General features: G+C 41.0%; 2 protein-coding genes across 3 annotated transcripts in view; both read left to right on the top strand.

Moving 5' to 3' along the window:
* ubl7a (ubiquitin-like 7a (bone marrow stromal cell-derived)) overlaps positions 1–22,934 on the top strand; it is a 1,205,533-nt gene that overhangs the window by 313,866 nt on the left and 868,733 nt on the right. The gene's annotated exons all lie outside the window — the stretch shown is intronic.
* The window catches only part of sv2 (synaptic vesicle glycoprotein 2), a 93,909-nt gene that overhangs the window by 14,121 nt on the left and 56,854 nt on the right, over positions 1–22,934 (top strand). The window contains exon 2 of one of the 2 annotated variants that reach the window (XM_051920798.1): positions 16,355–16,435. In XM_051920798.1, the coding sequence (XP_051776758.1) occupies positions 16,355–16,435 (81 nt within the window). Of the gene's footprint in view, positions 1–16,351; positions 16,436–22,934 lie in introns of both variants that reach the window. The other variant, XM_051920797.1, reaches the window with a different exon arrangement.

Genomic DNA, 22,934 nt, shown 5'->3' with positions numbered 1-22,934 from the left:
GGTAATGTTTGACTAAAATCTACAGCGAGTAAAACGACATTAGCTCCTATTTTTTTTTTTACGATCTCTGAGATGTTGCTTTTTTTCGGTTCAAGGCTTCATAAGCTCTTTTATGTTGTATGGTGTACTTATCCAAACCATCATCTTTGAATGTTGCAAGACTTTCGCCTTGTATGTAGATCGGGGTAATTACATTCATTGCATTCCTAGTCTGAATCACAATGTGATTGTATGGGTGGTTACCTGGCACTGTAGGGTTGCCACCCGTCCTTTAAAATACGGAATCGTGCCGCGTTTGAGAATGAAATTGCGCGTCCCGTTTTGAATCAATACTGGACGGGATTTATCCCGTATTTTTTTTATCATTTTTTTTTTTAAAGCAGCGTCTCATGCAAATCATCCCACACGCATTTTATGAAGATGCCTCCTTTCCTACTTTTGATTGGGTAATACTTGATGTCATCGTTAGTTTGATTGGTGTTTTTAACTGTCCAGTGAGTAGGGCGTGTCTTTCAACCGTAAGCAGATTTTTTGCACTGGTATCACTGACCTCGACGACGGCGACGTTATACGTCAAAAATAAATTACGATAAATGACGATTTTAGCGATACTTTATTACGACGGCGGCTACATAGACACGATCAAATAAAAACAAAAAAATCAAATAATCATTCTACATTTTCAAAACGTCGAAAAAACGACGGAATGAAAAAAAGGCCCACCCGACGACCCACCCATTCCATTTTTATATATATAGATATACACATATATTATATATATATATATATATATATATATATATATATATATAATATATACACATATATTATATATATATATTATATATATATATATAATATATACACATATATTATATATATATATATTATATATATATATATATATATATATATATATATATAAAGTGGTGTGAAAAACTATTTGCCCCCTTCCTGATTTCTTATTCTTTTGCATGTTTGTCACACAAAATGTTTCTGATCATCAAACACATTTAACCATTAGTCAAATATAACACAAGTAAACACAAAATGCAGTTTTTAAATGGTGGTTTTTATTATTTAGGGAGAACAAAAAATCCAAACCTACATGGCCCTGTGTGAAAAAGTAATTGCCCCCTGAACCTAATAACTGGTTGGGCCACCCTTAGCAGCAATAACTGCAATCAAGCGTTTGCGATAACTTGCAATGAGTCTTTTACAGCGCTCTGGAGGAATTTTGGCCCACTCATCTTTGCAAAATTGTTGTAATTCAGCTTTATTTGAGGGTTTTCTAGCATGAACCGCCTTTTTAAGGTCATGCCATAGCATCTCAATTGGATTCAGGTCAGGACTTTGACTAGGCCACTCCAAAGTCTTCATTTTGTTTTTCTTCAACCATTCAGAGGTGGATTTGCTGGTGTGTTTTGGGTCATTGTCCTGTTGCAGCACCCAAGATCGCTTCAGCTTGAGTTGACGAACAGATGGCCGGACATTCTCCTTCAGGATTTTTTGGTAGACAGTAGAATTCATGGTTCCATCTATCACAGCAAGCCTTCCAGGTCCTGAAGCAGCAAAACAACCCCAGACCATCACACTACCACCACCATATTTTACTGTTGGTATGATGTTCTTTTTCTGAAATGCTGTGTTCCTTTTACACCAGATGTAACGGGACATTTGCCTTCCAAAAAGTTCAACTTTTGTCTCATCAGTCCACAAGGTATTTTCCCAAAAGTCTTGGCAATCATTGAGATGTTTCTTAGCAAAATTGAGACGAGCCCTAATGTTCTTTTTGGTTAACAGTGGTTTGCGTCTTGGACATCTGCCATGCAGGCCGTTTTTGCCCAGTCTCTTTCTTATGGTGGAGTCGTGAACACTGACCTTAATTGAGGCAAGTGAGGCCTGCAGTTCTTTAGACGTTGTCCTGGGGTCTTTTGTGTCCTCTCGGATGAGTCGTCTCTGCGCTCTTGGGGTAATTTTGGTCGGCTGGCCACTCCTGGGAAGGTTCACCACTGTTCCATGTTTTTGCCATTTGTGGATAATGGCTCTCACTGTGGTTCGCTGGAGTCCCAAAGCTTTAGAAATGGCTTTATAACCTTTACCAGACTGATAGATCTCAATTACTTCTGTTCTCATTTGTTCCTGAATTTCTTTGGATCTTGGCATGATGTCTAGCTTTTGAGGTGCTTTTGGTCTACTTCTCTGTGTCAGGCAGCTCCTATTTAAGTGATTTCTTGATTGAAACAGGTGTGGCAGTAATCAGGCCTGGGGGTGGCTACGGAAATTGAACTCAGGTGTGATACACCACAGTTAGGTTATTTTTTAACAAGGGGGCAATTACTTTTTCACACAGGGCCATGTAGGTTTGGATTTTTTTTCTCCCTAAATAATAAAAACCATCATTTAAAAACTGCATTTTGTGTTTACTTGTGTTATATTTGACTAATGGTTAAAAGTGTTTGATGATCAGAAACATTTTGTGTGACAAACATGCAAAAGAATAAGAAATCAGGAAGGGGGAAATAGTTTTTCACACCACTGTGTATATATATATATATATATATATATATATATATATATATATATATATATATATATATATATATATATATATATATATATACACATATATATATATATATATATATATATATATATATATATATATATATATATATATATATATATATATATATATATGTATATACTAGCAAAATACCCGCGCTTCGCAGTGGAGAAGTAGTGTGTTAAAGAGGTTATGAAAAAAAAAAAGGAAACATTTTTAAAATAACGTAACATGATTGTCAATGTAATTGTGTTGTCATTGTTATGAGTGTTGTTGTCATATATATATATATATATATATATATATATACACATATATATATATATATATATATATATATATATATATACACACATATATTATATATATACACATATATTATATATATATATATATATATATATACACACACATATTTTATATATATATACACATATATATTATGTATATAAAATATATGTGTGTATATATATATATATATATATATAATATATGTGTGTATATATATATATATATATATATATATATATATATGACAGCAACACTCATAACAATGACAACACAATTACATTGACAATCATGTTACGTTATTTTAAAATGTTTCCTTTACTTTTTCAAAACCTCTTTACCACACTACTTCTCCGCTGCGAAGCGCGGGTATTTTGCTATATATATATATATGTATATATGTATGTGTGTGTGTATATGTATGTATATACAGAACTGGGCAAAAGTTTTAGGCAGGTGTGAAAAAATGCTGTAAACAAAGAATGCTTTCAGAAATATAAATAATGATTATTGTTATCAATTTACAAAATGCAAAGTGAGCGAACAAAAGCAAAATCTAAATCAAATCAATATTTGGTGTTACTACCTTTTACCTTCAAACTATGCAGGTGCTAATGATCATCAATGTCACACGTAGGTTGAAACACAGTCATTAACTGAAACAGAAACACCTGCGTAGGAGGCTTAAAACTGGGTGAGGAACAGCCAAACTCTGCTACCAAGGTGAGGTTGTGGAAGACAGTTTCATGTCATGGCAAGATTGAGCACAGCAACAAGTCACAAGGTGGTTATACAGTAATCCCTCCTCCATCGCGGGGGTTGCGTTCCAGAGCCACCCGCGAAATAAGAAAATCCGCTAAGTAGAAACCATATGTTTATATGGTTATTTTTATATTGTCATGCTTGGGTCACAGATTTGCGCAGAAACACAGGAGGTTGTAGAGAGACAGAAACGTTATTCAAACACTGCAAACAAACATTTGTCTCTTTTTCAAAAGTTTAAACTGTGCTCCATGACAAGACAGAGATCACAGTTCTGTCTCACAATTAAAAGAATGCAAACATATCTTCCTCATCAAAGGAGTGCGTGTCAGGAGCAGATCATGTCACAGAGATAGAGAAAAGCAAACAAATCAATAGGGCTGTTTGCCTTTTAAGTATGCGAAGCACCGCGGCACAAAGCTGTTTGTTGAAGGCGGCAGCTCACACCCCCTCCGTCAGGAGCAGACAGAGAGAGAGAGAGTTTGTTTTTCAAGCAAAAATCAATACGTGCCCTTCGAGCTGACATGCAGCTGCACAAAAGATAGCAACGTGAAGATAATCTTTCAGCATTTTTAGACGAGCGTCCGTATCGTCTAGGTGTGCGAACAGCCCCCCTGCTCAATCCCCCTACGTCAGGATCAGAGAAACTCAGCGCAAGAGAAAGATAAAAGTAAGCTGGGTAGCTTCTCAGCCATCTGCCAATAGCGTCCCTTGTATGAAATCAACTGGGCAAACCAACTGAGGAAGCATGTACCAGAAATTAAAAGACCCATTGTCCGCAGAAACCCGCGAAGCAGCGAAAAATCCGCGATATATATTTAAATATGCTTACATATAAAATCCGCGATGGAGTGAAGCCGCGAAAGGCAAAGCGCGATATAGCGAGGGATTACTGTACTGCATCAGCAAGGTCTCTCCCAAACAAAGATTTCAGAGCAGACTGGGGTTTCAAGATGTGCTGTTCAAGTTCTTTTGAAGAAGCACAAAGAAACAGGCAACGTTGAGGATCGTAGACGCAGTGGTCGGCCAAGGAAACTTAGTGCAGCAGATGAAAGACACATCAAGTTTATTACCCTTCGAAATCGGAAGATGTCCAGCAGTGCCATCAGCTCAGAACTGGCAGAAACCAGTGGGACCCAGGTACACCTATCTACTATCTGGAGAAGTCTGGCCAGAAGTGGTCTTCATGGAAGAGTTGCAGCCAAAAAGCCATACCTCCGACGTGGAAACAAGGCCAAGCAAGTCAAGTATGCACGAAAACATAGGAACTGGGGTGCAGAAAAATGGCAGCAGGTGCTCTGGACTGATGAGTCAAAATTTGAAATATTTGGCTGTAGCAGAAGGCAGTTTGTTCGTCGAAGGGCTGGAGAGCAGTACAATAATGAGTGTCTGCAGGCAACAGTGAAGCATGATGGAGGTTCCTTGAATGTTTGGGGCTGCATTTCTGCAAATGGAGTTGGAGATTTGGTCAGGATTAATGGTGTTCTCAATAGCTGAGAAATACAGGCAGATACTTATCCATCATGCAATACCATCAGGGAGGCATATGATTGGCCCCAAATTTATTCTGCAGCAGGACAACGACCCCAAACATACAGCCAAAGTCATTAAAGACTATCTTCAGCGTAAAGAAGAACAAGAAGTCCTGGAAGTGATGGTATGGCCCCCACAGAGCCCTGATGTCAACATCATCGAGTGTGTCTGGGGTTACATGAAGAGACAGAAGGATGTGAGGAAGCCTACATCCACAGAAGATCTGTGGTTAGTTCTCCAAGATGTTTGGAACAACCTACCAGCTGAATTCCTTCAAAAACTGTGTGCAAGTGTACCTAGAAGAATTGATGCTGTTTTGAAGGCAAAGGGTGGTTACATCGAATATTGATTTGATTTAGATTTCTCTTTTGTTCATTCACTGTATTTTGTTGATTGATGAAAATAAATGATTAACACTTCCATTTCTGAAAGCATTCTTTGTTTACAGCATTTTTTCACACCTGCCTAAAACTTTTGCACAGTACTGTATATAATGTGTTTGTATATATGTGCGTGTGTGTATATATACTGTGTGTGTGTGTGTGTATATATATATATATATATATATATATATATATATGTATATATAATGTGTGTGTATGTATGTATGTATGTATGTATAATATATATATTGTAACAGATGAAGCGCTTGTCCACCTCTCGAACCCTCAGGTACCACTCTTCAGACCAGGTGAAAATATAATAACTATTTATTTTGTTATTATAATACAGTAGTGCACCAAGCACTCTCCTCCACATACTCATAAACACAATAAACTATTCTCCAAACAATCCTCCACTCCCAGACACTTAGCCCACCTTCCTCCCAGCTCAGCTCAGCGTCTGGGCTTACCCATAGTCCTTTTATAGCCCCCGACCCGGAAGTGGTTCCAAACCAAACCCACAAGTCCATTTCCTTCCGGGTCAGGGCAAGCAGTCCTCCTCTTCATCCCGGGAGCATGTCACTTCCTTGAGTCACGTGACTGACATGCACTCCCGGGTTATAGGGCATACAAGAGTCCATGAGGCCCTTCACAGCGACTCCTGGCGGCCCCCAAGGTATCCAGCAGGGCTGTGTATAGAAACTACAAAGTCCATGAGGCCCTGCTGGAACTCGGGGCACCAATATGCTGTCCGGAGGGCTCCTCCTAGCGGCCTGGGGGTGAGGGCCGGACTGGAAAGCCGGCAATCCTCCACAGTTCCCCCCTCTCAGCGAGGCCAACTGGGGCGGAGCGTTGGTCCCCGCGAGGGACGTTCTCCTCCAAGAGGACGTGTCGTCCGGACCCTGGCGACGATGTCGAGACCCCCCAGCGAACCTTGGGGGAACAGTGTAACGGTTAACCCACCGCTCCCCTGTCCTCCGGGGACAACTTCGCCATAGGTGGCCCGGTTGATGGCAGTTGTAACACCGCCGCCGTCCTCCTGGTCGCCTCTCTTCTTGGGACCTAAAACACCTTGGAAACTCCGTCAGGGTTAGCTCCGCCGTGTCCTCTGCCAAGGAGGGAATTATAGCCGCTTTGCTGCTCTCTGCCCTTTTCTTTATTTTGTTAGGTGACCCTCGTTTTATTTCGGGGATCTCCTGCTTTTTCTGGGGCTTGTGCACAGCATGAGGCTCTCTATGGAAAAGAGAGAGCCTCTTTGCTGTTTGCACGCCCGTTGTCCTGTGTATTATTGGAGGCGGCGTCATTAGTACCACATCGCTCCAGGTAACAGCACTATCCAGCCGCCCCGGTTCGATTGGCACTTCCTCCGCCCCTCCGGTAACCAACGGCAACCCCTTTTCCACGCGGGTCGGGCTCTTAACGTCCGCATTAGTCCAGAGCAGCGTCTGATACCGCTGCTCCGGTTCTAACGGACAATTTCCCGACCACTCCGTCATCGTGCCACATTCCACTGTCGGGCACACAGCGCTTTGGCAACCGCAACTTATTAAACGCGGTTCCGATTCACACTGCGTCCCCTTATTATATACGGCGCAGATTTCACTCACCTGCACCGCCGAATCAATCGAGGCCGGGGCTTCACGGCCTAACCGCCGAAGGTATTCCTACAGTCCCCTCAACGGCGTTTCGGCTGCAGCTCCCAGCTCCTCCACTCGCTTCCTTAACTCATTTAGTCCCTGGAAGACAATATTTAGGGGCTCGAGATATTCGTCGAGCTCCCCTAAGTTTGGAAAGTTATTTGTCTCGGCCGGCAGTAAGGCTACTTCCTTATTTTGGTCACCTGCCGACCGGGACCCAATGAGCACGTCCACTCCTGGCACGTGCTCTGCTGGGCTTCGCAAGGCCTCCTGGGATTTGGAGTCTTTAGAGGAACGGGTAGCCTCCTGCGGCTGGCTGCGGTCTGCCTTTTTAACTTTGCCGGCAGACACTACAGTCACTTCCCGCCCCTCTCTCTTTTTATTTGAAATTGGCGCTGCTTCGCTCGCCGCCCCCTTCCCCTTCAGGGAGCGCAGACGCGTTGGGGAATTATTGACCTCACCGACGGCTCCCAACTGACCTTCTTCCTGGTTGCCGTTGCGCGAGGTCACGTGGAGACATCCCACGAATGGGTTGGCCGCTTCCATCCGACTTCCAGCCCGACTTGCCTTCTGGGTATCGCGGCCATCTTGCCACGGTACGAGGCAGGTATCCGATCCAGCGGTTGTTTTCCGAAGGCAGGCCTCTGCAAAATAGGAATAAACTATCCCTTGCCCATCGGGCGTTGCCCCAGCACATACCTCCGGATTCTCCCGCTGTGTCCCCGATTCGTTCAGTGCTGTTGATGCAGCCGATTGCTGGCAGCCTACTTGCAATTGTGCCCTTCGGACTTGCTCAGCTTTTATCGGCTGCCGGTCCCCCTCACACCCAGTCAGGTAAGTCCAGGACAGCTCGGCGTCGGTCGCGGTCTTCACCCAGTTGGTGTTGGCCTTCTTCTTGCCAGACCTTTTCCCCATTGCAGCTGACTGCGTGTCACGGCTCACAATAGCAGCGTTCTTCTTCGCGGGTGGAGTTTTCACCTCCGCGGTTACTAGAGGGACCTTCTTAGGGTTCTCTGCCACAACGAATTTAATTTGTAATGCAGATCCTCTGCCTCCAGACGGCCAGAGTATCCTGCCGACTACGCCAGTGTAACAGATGAAGCGCTTGTCCACCTCTCGAACCCTCAGGTACCACTCTTCAGACCAGGTGAAAATATAATAACTATTTATTTTGTTATTATAATACAGTAGTGCACCAAGCACTCTCCTCCACACACTCATAAACACAATAAACTATTCTCCAAACAATCCTCCACTCCCAGACACTTAGCCCACCTTCCTCCCAGCTCAGCTCAGCGTCTGGGCTTACCCATAGTCCTTTTATAGCCCCCGACCCGGAAGTGGTTCCAAACCATACCCATAAGTCCATTTCCTTCCGGGTCAGGGCAAACAGTCCTCCTCTTCATCCCGGGAGCACGTCACTTCCTTGAGTCACGTGACTGACATGCACTCCCGGGTTATAGGGCATACAAGAGTCCATGAGGCCCTTCACAGCGACTCCTGGCGGCCCCCAAGGTATCCAGCAGGGCTGTGTATAGAAACTACAAAGTCCATGAGGCCCTGCTGGAACTCGGGGCACCAATATGCTGTCTGGAGGGCTCCTCCTAGCGGCCTGGGGGTGAGGGCCGGACTGGAAAGCCGGCAATCCTCCACAATATATATATATATATACATATAAAATTCCTTTCGCGTTTGAAACGGAAATTATGTATGACCATGTGATATGGAAATTACGTATGACCACAGAACATATTATAATACAGGAACTGATTAATAAAGTATCTATCTATCTATCTATCTATCTATCTATCTAACTATCCAACTATCTATCTATCTATCTATCTATCTGTCTGTCTGTCTGTCTGTCTGTCTGTCTGTCTGTCTGTCTGTCTGTCTAATCTAATCACTTCGTTTGTGGACGCCATTTTTGTATCGTCTTTACGAATTGTTATTATTTGTGTGAGAGTTATTTTACTGATATTAAAAAGAAGTAAACACAAACATGCCGATCTATCCCATATAAGTGCTCCCTGCGTCGGCCTCTCCTAGCCCTCCTCTCTGGAATACAGCGCTGAGCTGTCCGCCGCCAGGCGCATTCTGACAGAGAAGTTTTATTTATTCGTCCATTTGACTGTCGCGGAAACTGCCACATTGTAACTTTTTTTTTAGTTGGCAGTACTTGATAGTAGAAGAGATGAGGAAAACAGCTTTGCGTCTTTCTACTTTTTAACTGTGCCGAGCTGTAAACAATGTGAAGACGAGACCGCCTTCACCAGCAAGGGGTCATGAGAACAAAGTAGACACTGGGAGGCACGGAATGTCGGGCTGCTCCGCCGGGTCGAGAACTTCGCAGTTTCGGGCAGCGTTCTCTCTTCTCGCACTGTTTGTGACTCTTCAAGTGCCCTGTTGGCTCCTGGGAGAGTGGAAATCTTTGTGAATGAGTGTAATCGGTGCCATCGAAGCAGGACTCTGTTTGTAAATTACCCTGCACAACTACTTACTGTCCCTTAAGGTGAGTTCGGGTCACTAAAACCCCGCAACATTCAAGGTTGCTTTTGTGATCAATTATTGTAAGAAGATGGAGAGTTTACATCTAAGAAGATGTACAGACCTCTTCATGTAAAGTGTTGGACTTGGGAATTGTTTGGACCTTCTGCCCGTTAAGCATGGAAGGGCAGCGTCCACATTTATCAGAATTATTTTTCTTTTAAATCACAGGCACATAGTGCAAGGTTGTTAGGCAGAAATTTGGACGATCACATAGAAAATGTAATTTCTATAAAATACCGGTCATGTAGCGCCTTTCAAAAGGGATCTACTACCGAGAGATGATCCAAATACATTTTAGCTGCTGTTAGTACTACTTACCTGTTGTGTTATACCGCCTTTAAAATGTAGTTTACCCGAAACCACTCCAGTAGTGCTCAATGTATCTTTACTTCTTAAAATGTTAATGTTTTTCTGTTTAGTAACTTATATACAGTTAAGTATAAGTATTCACAGCGCATCACTTTTTCCACATTTTGTTATGTTACAGCCTCATTCCAAAATGGATTAAATTCATTTTTTTCCTCAGAATTCTACACATATACAACACCCCATAATGACAACGTGAAAAAAGTTTACTTGAGGTTTTTACAAATTTATTAAAAATAACAAAACTGAGAAATCACATGTACATAAGTATTCACAGCCTTTGCTCAATACTTTGTCGATGCACCTTTGGCAGCAATTACAGCCTCAAGTCTTTTTGAATATGATGCCACAAGCTTGGCACACCTATCTTTGGCCAGTTTCGCCCATTCCTCTTTGCAGCACCTCTCAAGGTCCATCAGGCTGGATAGGAAGCGCCAGTGCACAGCCATTTTAAGATCTCTCCAGAGATGTTCAGTCGGATTCAAGTCTGGGCTCTGTCTGGTCCACTCAAGGACATTCACAGAGTTGTCCTGAAGCCACTCCTTTGATATCTTGGCTGTGTGCTTAGGGTCGTTGTCCTGCTGAAAGATGAACCGTCGCCCCAGTCTGAGGTCAAGAGCACTCTGGAGCAGGTTTTCATCCAGGATGTCTCTGTACATTGCTGCAGTCATTATTCCCTTTATCCTGACTAGTCTCCCAGTCCCTGCTGCTGAAAAACATCCCCACAGCATGATGCTGCCACCACCATGCTTCACTGTAGGGATGGTATTGGCCTGGTGATGAACGGTGCCTGGTTTCCTCCAAACGTGACGCCTGGCATTCACACCAAAAAATTCAATCTTTGTCTCATCAGACCAGAGAATTTTCTTTCTCATGGTCTGAGAGTCCTTCAGGTGCATTTTGGCAAACTCCAGGCGGGCTGCCATGTGCCTTTTACTAAGGAGTGGCTTCCGTCTGGCCACTCTACCATACAGGCCTGATTAGTGGACTGCTGCAGAGATGGTTGTCCTTCTGGAAGGTTCTCCTCTCTCCACAGAGGACCACTGGAGCTCTGACAGAGTGACCATCGGGTTCTTGGTCACCTCCCTGACTAAAGCCCTTCTCCCCCGATCACTCAGTTTAGATAGCCGGCCAGCTCTAGGAAGAGTCCTAGTGGTTTCGAACTTCTTCCACTTATGGATGATGGAGGCCACTGTGCTCATTGGAACCTTCAAAGCAGCAGAAATTTTTCTGTAACCTTCCCCAGTTTTGTGCCTTGAGACAATCCTGTCTCGGAGGTCTACAGACAATTCCTTTGACTTCATGCTTGGTTTGTGCTCTTGACATGAACTGTCAACTGTGGGACCTTATATAGACAGGTGTGTGCCTTTCCAAATCATGTCCAATCAACTGAATTTACCACAGGTGGACTCCAATTAAGCTGCAGAAACATCTCAAGGATGATCAGGGGAAACAGGATGCACCTGAGCTCAATTTTGAGCTTCATGGCAAAGGCTGTGAATACTTATGTACACGTGCTTTCTCAATTTTTTTATTTTTAATAAATTTGCAAAAATCTCAAACTTTTTTCACGTTGTCATTATGGGGTGTTGTGTGTAGAATTCTGAGGAAAAAAATGAATTTAATCCATTTTGGAATAAGGCTGTAACATAACAAAATGTGGAAAAAGTGATGCGCTGTGAATACTTTCCGGATGCACTGTACTACATTTTATTTTTTTCCTTTGCACTCAGTGAGCGAAGCCACTGGGTAATCAGCTAGTATATATATAGTATAGAAATTCTAAGCCTAAAAGAACAACGATTTTATGTGACATATTTTGTCATGCTTTAAATCGGGCTTATTTTAAAACCTACATGTATATGTTTGATATCATTCTTTTTACAGTTTATCAAACTTTCTTGTGATGTTGTTAGATTTTTTGATTCTTATTCCATTTTTAAATTATAAACTAAAAAATATCAAGAACTCATGTCCTGCGAGACAAGACTTTGCGCCAAGAGATTTAATCACACCTGGGGCCGGAAATAAAAGACAAAGAGTAGGACAGCTACTGTACAGGCTTTTAAATGTTCAAAGCGCCATGCAAGATTTTTAGCAAGCAAAGCAAGCAGGGGGCGAACCCCCTACTATGTTTATATATAGTAGATACCACATGGGCTGGACTGGCATCCTGGCCAGAAGACGGGATGGTTCTTTACCCGGACTGGAGGCTCCTAACCGGCAGATAGGCATCCTGGCCAGGGAGGAGAAGAGGATCAGACCTGGAAGGAAGGACCAAAAGGGATGGATGGACAGCCCTCTGCAAGGGAAAGACATTGCTGGGGGCTTTTTACTTCCCCACCATGCTAGGAAGTAGCGGCCCCAGATATCAGTGCCCAGTGGGGAACCAGCAGGGCATGCCAGGAGATGTAGTCCGGCAGCACAACCCTGCTGCGGTCACTGGGCGCTGCAAGAGGGCGCTGCAGTGAGACAAGCTCTCTGGTGTAGTGGACTTACATATGACCTGGAAGTGCTTCCATCGGGCAGTGGCCCTGGCACCAGAAGTACTCCCGGGTCCTTAATAAAAGGGACCACACTCCCTTACCCAGGTGAGTCGGAGCTGGGAGGAAGGAAGGCAACACTGAACTGGAAGTGGGCAGTGCAATAGTGAGAGGAGTTGGAAGGAGAAGAGATTATTGTTGGAAGAGAGAGAGAAGCCTGTGCTTGTGTTACATTTTTGTTGATTTTCTTGAGGAGTGTGTGTAATAAATACACTGTTATTTGGACCCGGGACTCTTCGGCTGGGTTTATACCTCACGCAATGTGATGCATGCATCTGCAAATGCTACTGCTGTGCATTTGTTGTACTGTTTATACTTGCGTGCATACTTTACATAAATCTGGAAGATTCCACCAGTTAAGAAAACCTTTGGCTTCGCTGTGTTGTGAATTGGCTGAAACATCCATTAAATTCTGAGGACACTTTGCTACAATATCTCTGAAAAGGATGTTTAATGATTACATCCATCAGTCCACGGATGCGCCCATTCCAGGAAGCATCGGGCGACAGACAGAAACAGTCCCTGGACAGGGCATCAGCTCATCTGAAGATGAATACAAGCATACAAACACACTAGCGTCATTTTAGCGTCACCAAATCCTTAAACCTTCATGTGTTTAGAAGGAAAACAAAGCACACTGTGGAAACCCACCAGGAAAGCATTCAAACTCTAGACAGGGAACACCACGGTTGTGATTCCCTACGGCGTGGCACAAGTGCTACCACTCTGCCACCGTGCCGCCCCCACATGTGTAATTATTAACAGCATTCATTATTTAAATGAAGTTAATGACTTTATCTGTAAAATGTAACATACATACTTTAATGCATTTCATCATGAAAGTGATATCAAGTATAAATCTAAGGATTCTAAATGTGCAGAGAGTTGGAATATCATACATTTTATGTATTCTGTGTGGCGATTGGTGCTTGCCACTGCTGTCAGTTCAGAAGGAAGTCCCAGAAGCAGATAGCGATTAACAACTGGGTCGGTTTTAAGATGACGTTTACGGAGGTCTACATTAAAGTGGACATTTCGAGGTAAAAGCCAAAATTTCCACTTTAATCACAAAATAGACCTTTTTTTCTCTGTGGCTCAAATATGCTGCCGTACATTCTGATGCTGTTGCGAAGGTACAAAAACAAAAAAAAAAATGATGTCACAGAAGATGGTATGTGAGACTTTTAAAGTGTATTGTGTCATTACATTGGGGAATATGCAGCACTTTAATATAAAAACAGCACAAATGCATTTGTATGTCAGCACCTTGCTTCACCACATCATCAAACCATTCATCAAACATCGAAGCAGGCACATTGGTCCTGTAAGATCCACAAAGCAGCTTTCTGTCACATGTAGATAGTAAACAGAGACTCTGACATCACGTTCCAACTTGATCACACTGCCCCCAGACTTTTTGCTTGAACTGCAACTCGTGTACGCGTTGTGTTAATTTCTGAGGACGTGCTCAGAGGATGCATCAGTTGAATGCTGGGAACGCATGGCAGCTATGATGTGTACATATTCTGAGTGTGAAGTATAAACTGGCCCTAAGTGTGTTTGTGTTGGGGTTTGGGGCTCTTTGTACCACAATACAGTGGTGTGAAAAACTATTTGCCCCCTTCCTGATTTCTTATTCTTTTGCATGTTTGTCACACAAAATGTTTCTGATCATCAAACACATTTAACCATTAGTCAAATATAACACAAGTAAACACAAAATGCAGTTTTTAAATGATGGTGTTTATTATTTAGGGAGAAAAAAAATCCAAACCTACATGGCCCTGTGTGAAAAAGTAATTGCCCCCTTGTTAAAAAATAACCTAACTGTGGTGTATCACACCTGAGTTCAATTTCCGTAGCCACCCCCAGGCCTGATTACTGCCACACCTGTTTCAATCAAGAAATCACTTAAATAGGAGCTGCCTGACACAGAGAAGTAGACCAAAAGCACCTCAAAAGCTAGACATCATGCCAAAATCCAAAGAAATTCAGGAACAAATGAGAACAGAAGTAATTGAGATCTATCAGTCTGGTAAAGGTTATAAAGCCATTTCTAAAGCTTTGGGACTCCAGCGAACCACAGTGAGAGCCATTATCCACAAATGGCAAAAACATGGAACAGTGGTGAACCTTCCCAGGAGTGGCCGGCCGACCAAAATTACCCCAAGAGCGCAGAGACGACTCATCCGAGAGGTCACAAAAGACCCCAGGACAACGTCTAAAGAACTGCAGGCCTCACTTGCCTCAATTAAGGTCAGTGTTCACGACTCCACCATAAGAAAGAGACTGGGCAAAAACGGCCTGCGTGGCAGATTTCCAAGACGCAAACCACTGTTAAGCAAAAAGAACATTAGGGCTCGTCTCAATTTTGCTAAGAAACATCTCAATGATTGCCAAGACTTTTGGGAAAATACCTTGTGGACTGATGAGACAAAAGTTGAACTTTTTGGAAGGCAAATGTCCCGTTACATCTTGCGTAAAAGGAGCACAGCATTTCAGAAAAAGAACATCATACCAACAGTAAAATATGGTGGTGGTAGTGTGATGGCCTGGGGTTGTTTTGCTGCTTCAGGACCTGGAAGGCTTGCTGTGATAGATGGAACCATGAATTCTACTGTCAACCAAAAAATCCTGAAGGAGAATGTCCGGCCATCTGTTCGTCAACTCAAGCTGAAGCGATCTTGGGTGCTGCAACAGGACAATGACCCAAAACACACCAGCAAATCCACCTCTGAATGGCTGAAGAAAAACAAAATGAAGACTTTGGAGTGGCCTAGCCAAAGTCCTGACCTGAATCCAATTGAGATGCTATGGCATGACCTTAAAAAGGCGGTTCATGCTAGAAAACCCTCAAATAAAGCTGAATTACAACAATTTTGCAAAGATGAGTGGGCCAAAATTCCTCCAGAGCGCTGTAAAAGACTCATTGCAAGTTATCGCAAACGCTTGATTGCAGTTATTGCTGCTAAGGGTGGCCCAACCAGTTATTAGGTTCAGGGGGCAATTACTTTTTCACACAGGGCCATGTAGGTTTGGATTTTTTTTTCTCCCTAAATAATAAAAACCACCATTTACAAACTGCATTTTGTGTTTACTTGTGTTATATTTGACTAATGGTTAAATGTGTTTGATGATCAGAAACATTTTGTGTGACTAACATGCAAAAGAATAAGAAATCAGGAAGGGGGCAAATAGTTTTTCACACCACTGTATATTCTATAAGAAAACCAGAGTATACTGTGTATTCTGTCAATGCCTTTTAAAGCGCATGTATTGATGTGATGCTTGATTATTATATTTCTTGCCAAGGTTAGTTTGGAATATTAATTGAAGTTGTCATTATATTGAAGTAACCGCTTCTTATTTCATAATTGGTTATGAAAAGATTTTTAATCCTTTATTTCAGATTTATCCAATACTTCAAATATTTACATTAAAGAGAAGGATTGATTAGACAGCGAACTGCTACATCAAATGTTAAACTGCTTGTTTAACTCTAAGGGTACTCTAAGTAACTGTAACAACTACTCTGGATGACAAAAAGGGAAACAATAAATCAAACAAGATATTTTGAAAAGATGGCAGTGGAAAGAAAAAATAAAATTGACTTTTGAAAAACAACTTTTAAAAGTATAGTTGTATTTAGTAGTGATTATTGTTTATATAGTAAACATTAAATGTATCAATTGTATTAATCTGTTTTTGTCTTGTGTGTTTCAGCAGAGGTTGTCACTGAAAGTGAAAGCAGCTTGTGTGAATCTACGACAACAGCATTTTCATATGAAGATGCAATCAATGAAGCAGGTATTGGGAAATTGAAATAAATGATAATTTAGTTGTAATTTGTAAGATGCTTCTTCATTATGCTGACTAACATAAATCACATTAAAAGGACTTGCTGTAATCCAGTGTTTATGGTTGTGTCAATGGCAATAAAATCATGATAAATTAAGCCCATTGACTATTTACTTTTTCAAGTAAATTAGACAGCCACTAAATTTACTGGATTCACAGCGATTTATAATTCCCTTTGTTTCTTTTTGGATTGTGCAGATGCCAGTGGTTCACTTTAAATTATAGAAATGGTGCAGAATAGCTAGTGTTCACTCTACCAGGTTACAGGATACACTATAATAGGTAGCGATGTGACTAAATTTAAGTAAAAATTGAAGGAAATAATTTTATTTTGGAAGCAAGATTTTTTTAATAAATACTTAAAGCTTGTGTAAATTTGATTAGTAACCCTATACAGTGAAACCTCGGTTCACGAACGTCTTGGTACACGTACAAAATCAGTTTACGACCAAAAAGTTCGCCAAACTTTTGCCTCGGTTCACGACCCCACACTCGGTATACGAACAAGCCAGGTTCCCTTTCGGTTTGTACATGTTCAGTCTCTCCCTGTGCATTTCCTGTGCAGCGAGCAAGAGAGAGAGTGAGAGAGCGAGAGCACGCGACACACACACAGGCAGTGCGAGAGAGAGCACAGGCAGCGAGAGAGCCGCGCATACACAAAGGGAGAGAGAGAGAGAGCGAGCCAAGCACACACACAGGCAGCGCCAGAGAGAGAGACAGATGCGTGCACACACAAGCGCTAGAGAGACACACACACACACACAGGCGCTCCAGGCTCGCAAAAGAGAGAGAGAGAGAGAGAGAGAGCGAGCGAGAGAGAGAGGTACACATAAGGTAGAGAAGGCTTGTTTTTGTTTTCAGTTCTGTTTACAGTGATTGGTTTGTAGCTTGCATTGTTGCAATGTTACTTTTCTTGGTGGTTTATTAAATTATGGATTTTTCAAATGTTCATTTTTTCCCCTGTGCTTAAAACTCATTAAAAAAAAAAAAAAGTGTTTTTAGCTTGAGGTTCCTAGCACTATAGCGCAAACTATTGCAGTGTTAGTTTTCTCTGTTGTTCAAGGTTTTCTCAGTGTTATTCAATGTTTTTACATTTAGTTTACTATTACGCTGTGCATTCTATGGTATGATTAACTATGTTTGTCCTTAAAAATTAAAAAAATATATATATATTTACATACAGTTCGTACGGTCTGGAACGGATTAATTGTATTTACATACAATCCTATGGGGGGAAATTGCTTCGGTTCACGACCAAATCGGTTTATGACCAGAGTTTTGGAACGAATTATGGTCGTGAACCGAGGTTCCACTGTAATATGTGACATAGATTCATGTTAGTAACTTTATTTTGTGAAGGGAGAAACGTGCTTGTAACTTACAGTAGCTTACTCTATCGCTGTAAGTGGGAATTTTGGCCTTGAGATACTATGAAAAGAACATCACCATTTATAATTAATTTATGTCTATAAATGTGTTTCATTTAAATTATATTTCAGAAAGTGTAAACAGACAAATATTTTTAGTCATTTTTATTATATCAACAACAGATGTCAGAAGACACAACCATAAAAGTAACATACGCTCAATTCTAACCTAACCTTACTCGTCTGAGCCTGAGACAAGGGGTAAATGTTATAGGATAATCCAGTAGCCAGAGAACAGTAGAGAAAAGGGATCGCAATTGGATCTCACCAGAAAAAGGGAAATGTCCTTTATTTAAAAGAAGACATTTCAGGGGGCTGCAGCAGGCCAGAACTTAAATAACAGTAATTAAACTTTCAGTTGAATTGCCAGAGGGACTGTTAATCTGTGATGTACATAAGACAACATGAATAAAATTATAGAATGAGAACTGCCAATTGTTAACTGTAACACATTCAGTAGGCACTAATTTATCTGACAAGGAGACAAGTCATAACAATCTGCATCAATTAGGTTTATACAGAAGCACAGAAAGGTCTATGGACCAGAGAGAAATCAAGGTGAGAGGTTTATAAGATGCTTGACCTTGTAAAGAATAGATGGTGGAAAAAAGGTTTTTCTGAGGAGAGAAAGAAGAAGACATGCATGGACTACAGGGGATTAGATGGTCGAGGGTCAGTTAGCAGAACACCACATGTTCCGATCACTAATCTGAGAAAATTGAAGTAGAAAATTAAAACAGGCCTGTAAAGAGTGGGACAGCATACATATTCAAACATCAAACATATTCCCCAGTACACTGATCCATGTACAGTATGCTGCCAAAAATAAAACACACAGGGTTTCCACTTATTCCACTTATTGAGCTTGGCAGAGCGACGGGCGCTCAGCAGGCTCCTGTCAATCATGGAGAATCCACTGCATCCACTGAACAGTATCATCTCAAGACAGAGGAGCAGCTTCAGCGACAGACTGCTGTCACTATCCTGCTCCACTGACAGACTGAGGAGATTGTTCCCCCCCCACACTATGCGACTCTTCAATTCCACCCGGGGGGGTAAACGTTAACATTATACAAAGTTATTGTCTGTTATATCTGCATTTTTATCACTCTTTAATTTAATACTGTTTTTATCAATATGCTTCTATCTATCTATCTGTCTGTCTGTCTGTCTGTCTGTCTGTCTGTCTGTCTGTCTGTCTGTCTGTTTTGCACCCTTCTTTTTCCCCATAAAAATTACTAAATTTGTTTTTCAGAGCAGGAGTTTCATTGTTTGCATTTATGTTAATCTGCTCTTCGACTTAATGACCATTTTTTTCCATTTTGTAGTGCTGAAGATACAAAAGTTCCCTACCTGTTATCTTGGTCATAAAACATGGAAAAAAAGTTAAAAATTTTAGTTATCTAGGGGAAGACATGCGATTATTAACTGACACATAATTGTCTAAGAAGTCAACAACCTTTAAAATTGCTGATTGCATTGCTCAAAAAAATGCCCTGGATGGTCTTAGCCTTCTGATTGACCTGTCAACCAAAATGTACTTGCTTAGAGGTGTTTAAATAACATATTAAAATCTCGTGATCCACCTCACAGATTGCTTTGATTTTTTTTCACAGCTTGTGCAGAATATCGGTATGTTTCAGTCTTCCAAACTGCATTGAATTTCATTTTATATTTTTTAAGTTATTAATATGTTTGTTTTTTAATGAGGTTTCCAATGTACACAACGTGAGCGTTTGAAAACTGCTTTGTAACGATTTTTATTCATTTATTAACAAGTAAGTGTGCTTAAGTCTATTTTGATTTGACACATATATTCCTTAAAAACATTTTTATCCGCGGGTTTTCTGTGTTTTATAAGAAACTAGCAAAATACCCGCGCTTCGCAGCGGAGAAGTAGTGTGTTAAAGAGGTTATGAAAAAAAAAGGAAACATTTTAAAAATAACGTAACATGATTGTCAATGTAATTGTGTTGTCATTGTTATGAGTGTTGCTGTGTTTTATATATATAAAATACACACACACACATATAAACATATATATACATATACATATACACATATATATACATATCTACATATATATATATATATATATATACACATCCACATATCAACATATATATATACACATATATACACACACACACGCTTTATGGGTGATGATTGTTTTACTCTTTTTATGTTTATTTTATTTTATTGTAGAATCAACTCCTATCTGCGCACAGCAGGGCAGCCGTGGGCGGATGCGTATGGTGTATTCACTCCATGTTATCGTGCATTGCGCTGTCAGTGGTATTTTGATAAAAGAATTTGAACAACATATAAGAAGCGTATAAATTATTAAACAGTAAAACATTAACATTTAAGAAGTAAAGTTACATTAAGTACTACTGCAGTGCCTTCGGGTATACCTCATTTTTTGTTTGCCCATTACATGCTTAAATGTATACATTTTTTGGTGCACCTACCCGAGAACACGCGACATATAACCGAGCGTGGGAGAAGCATGGATTTTAAACACGCGTTGAGTTCATCTGCTGGTCTCCCTCGTGGAATAACTGGTAATGTTTGACTAAAATCTACAGCGAGTAAAACGACATTACCTCCTATTTTTTTTTTTTACGATCTCTGAGATCTTGCTTTTTTCGGTTCAAGGCTTCATAAGCTCTTTTATGTTGTATGGTGTACTTATCCCAAACCATCATCTTTGAATGTTGCAAGACTTTCGCCTTGTATGTAGATCGGGGTAATTACATTCATTGCATTCCTAGTCTGAATCACAATGTGATTGTATGGGTGGTTACCTGGCACTGTAGGGTTGCCACCCGTCCTTTAAAATACGGAATCGTGGCGCGTTTGAGAATGAAATTGCGCGTCCCGTTTTGAATCAATACTGGACGGGATTTATCCCGTATTTTTTTTATAATTTTTTTTTTAAAGCAGCGTCTCATGCAAATCATCCCACACGCATTTTATGAAGATGCCTCCTTTCCTACTTTTGATTGGGTAATACTTGATGTCATCGTTAGTTTGATTGGTGTTTTTAACTGTCCAGTGAGGAGGGCGTGTCTTTTAAGTACAGTCTGCAAAATGTTGGCACTGAGATGTGGCGTCAGCGCCATAGTTGAAGCCCCTAACGTTGCGGTCAGCAAGTCGGCTAACATCCGCCATGTGCCGTCTTTCAGTTGCGAGAAGCAGATCATAGAATGGTTGAAACTGTTGCCCCTAACGTTGCGCCACGGCGTGTGGTTCGTTTATACCTCGTGTCTTCTCATTAAAGTTTTATCTCGCGAATATGTTATTGCAATCCGCAGCGGGAGCGTTTGTATAAACTTAATTTAAACTTACGTTTTACACCGTGCTTTGTTTCCCTTATGAACATGCTTGTATGCTTAACTCGCTCCGTTCTCAATTGTTTAATTAATTTTTTGCTCTTCGCTGTTTGCGGCTCTTCCTCCATTTCCCCCCACTTCGTTCTTTTATCTCGCGAATATGTTATTGCAATCCTTAACGGGAGCGTTTCAATAAACTGATTGAAAATAGTTTTGCATTTACCTTTATAGTAAAAGGCGAGCTTTTAAGCCTGAGAAATCACCCCGTAAATGCACACGTTTAATTGGACATGTGTTAATATGTATGGTTACACAGTATTAAAAGACAGCGAACAACGTCAGTTACCTTTGTTCCCGCGTTTGATAAAAGGTGAGCTTTTAAGCCTGAGAAATCACCCCGTAAATGCACACGTTTAATTGCACATGTGTTAATATGTATGCTTACACAGTATTAAAAGACAGTCAAAAATTAACGTCATTTACCTTCGTTCCCGCGTGCGACTCGTGCTGTAAATCTCTTCCTTGTTTTTAGTTCACGTGATTACGTAGGAGGCGTGATGACGCGATACGTGACTCCGCCTCCTCCATTACAGTGTATGGACAAAAAATATGTTCCAGTTATGACCATTACGCTTTGAATTTCGAAATGAAACCTGCCTAACTTTTGTAAGTAAGCTGTAAGGAATGAGCCTGCCAAATTTCAGCCTTCCACCTACACGGGAAGTTGGAGAATTAGTGATGAGTGAGTCAGTCAGTCAGTGAGTCAGTCAGTCAGTGAGGGCTTTGCCTTTTATTATTATAGATAAATACAGGGATCTTTGTAAGTTGAAAACGCGTTGTTAACCGGCACTTCCAGTAAGGTTCTGCAAAGGATAGTGCTTCGGAAGACGGCTTCAGGGCTGCTATTTGCCGTTGGAGCGCCCCCTAGATGGAAGTCCATCGGGAAACGTTATTTAATAAAGTTTTCTTCATCGTAAAACCTTACCAATTTTCCATTTAATCAAGCATATAGTTATCAATTTAAGTGTATCTGTTTAATTTTTCAAACATACATATCTGTATTATGTTAAGTGCTTTGTAATACAATATGTAATCGCTATGAAAGGCGCTATATAAGCTTTTATAAACTGAATGTGGATTTCCAGTGCAGGAATTATTGGGCAAAAACATGTACTGTATATTTATAATTTCAAGTGTTAGTAATGTAAAGATCTTTTTTTTTAATTCTTTTTTTTCCAAAAGTGTGTTTAATCTTTCTATTACTTTTAAGAATACTATGATGTATTTATTTATTGGTAACTTACAGATACTCTCAGACAACTAACATAACACATAATTTGCTCTCAAATCCACTTAATCCAATTCAGGGTCAGACATTCAAATCCTGGACAAGTGCCATGAGCATGGGAAAGGCGCTATATAAATGTACTAGCAGACGCCCGCCGTAGCATAACGGCGGTGTAAGAGTAGGAACGGAAAACGGTGAGAAAGGAATTCAGAAATCAAGAGGAAATAAATACTTCTTGAAAGACGGAGTTGTGAATTGGTGTTTTGGTGGAGACGACAGAATGAGTCAAAAGATCTAACCCTAGGAAAAGCCACGTACAACTGACCGTGGCTGAAGACTGGTTGTTGTAGATTAACAACAACCATTTGTAAATTTGTAAACGTTTGTCCTTGGGAGTT

This window comes from Erpetoichthys calabaricus, chromosome 17 (assembly GCF_900747795.2).
Source record: "Erpetoichthys calabaricus chromosome 17, fErpCal1.3, whole genome shotgun sequence".
NCBI lineage: Eukaryota > Metazoa > Chordata > Cladistia > Polypteriformes > Polypteridae > Erpetoichthys > Erpetoichthys calabaricus.
Note: the sequence above shows the minus strand (reverse complement) of the source record. Positions and strands in the feature narration are given on the sequence as shown.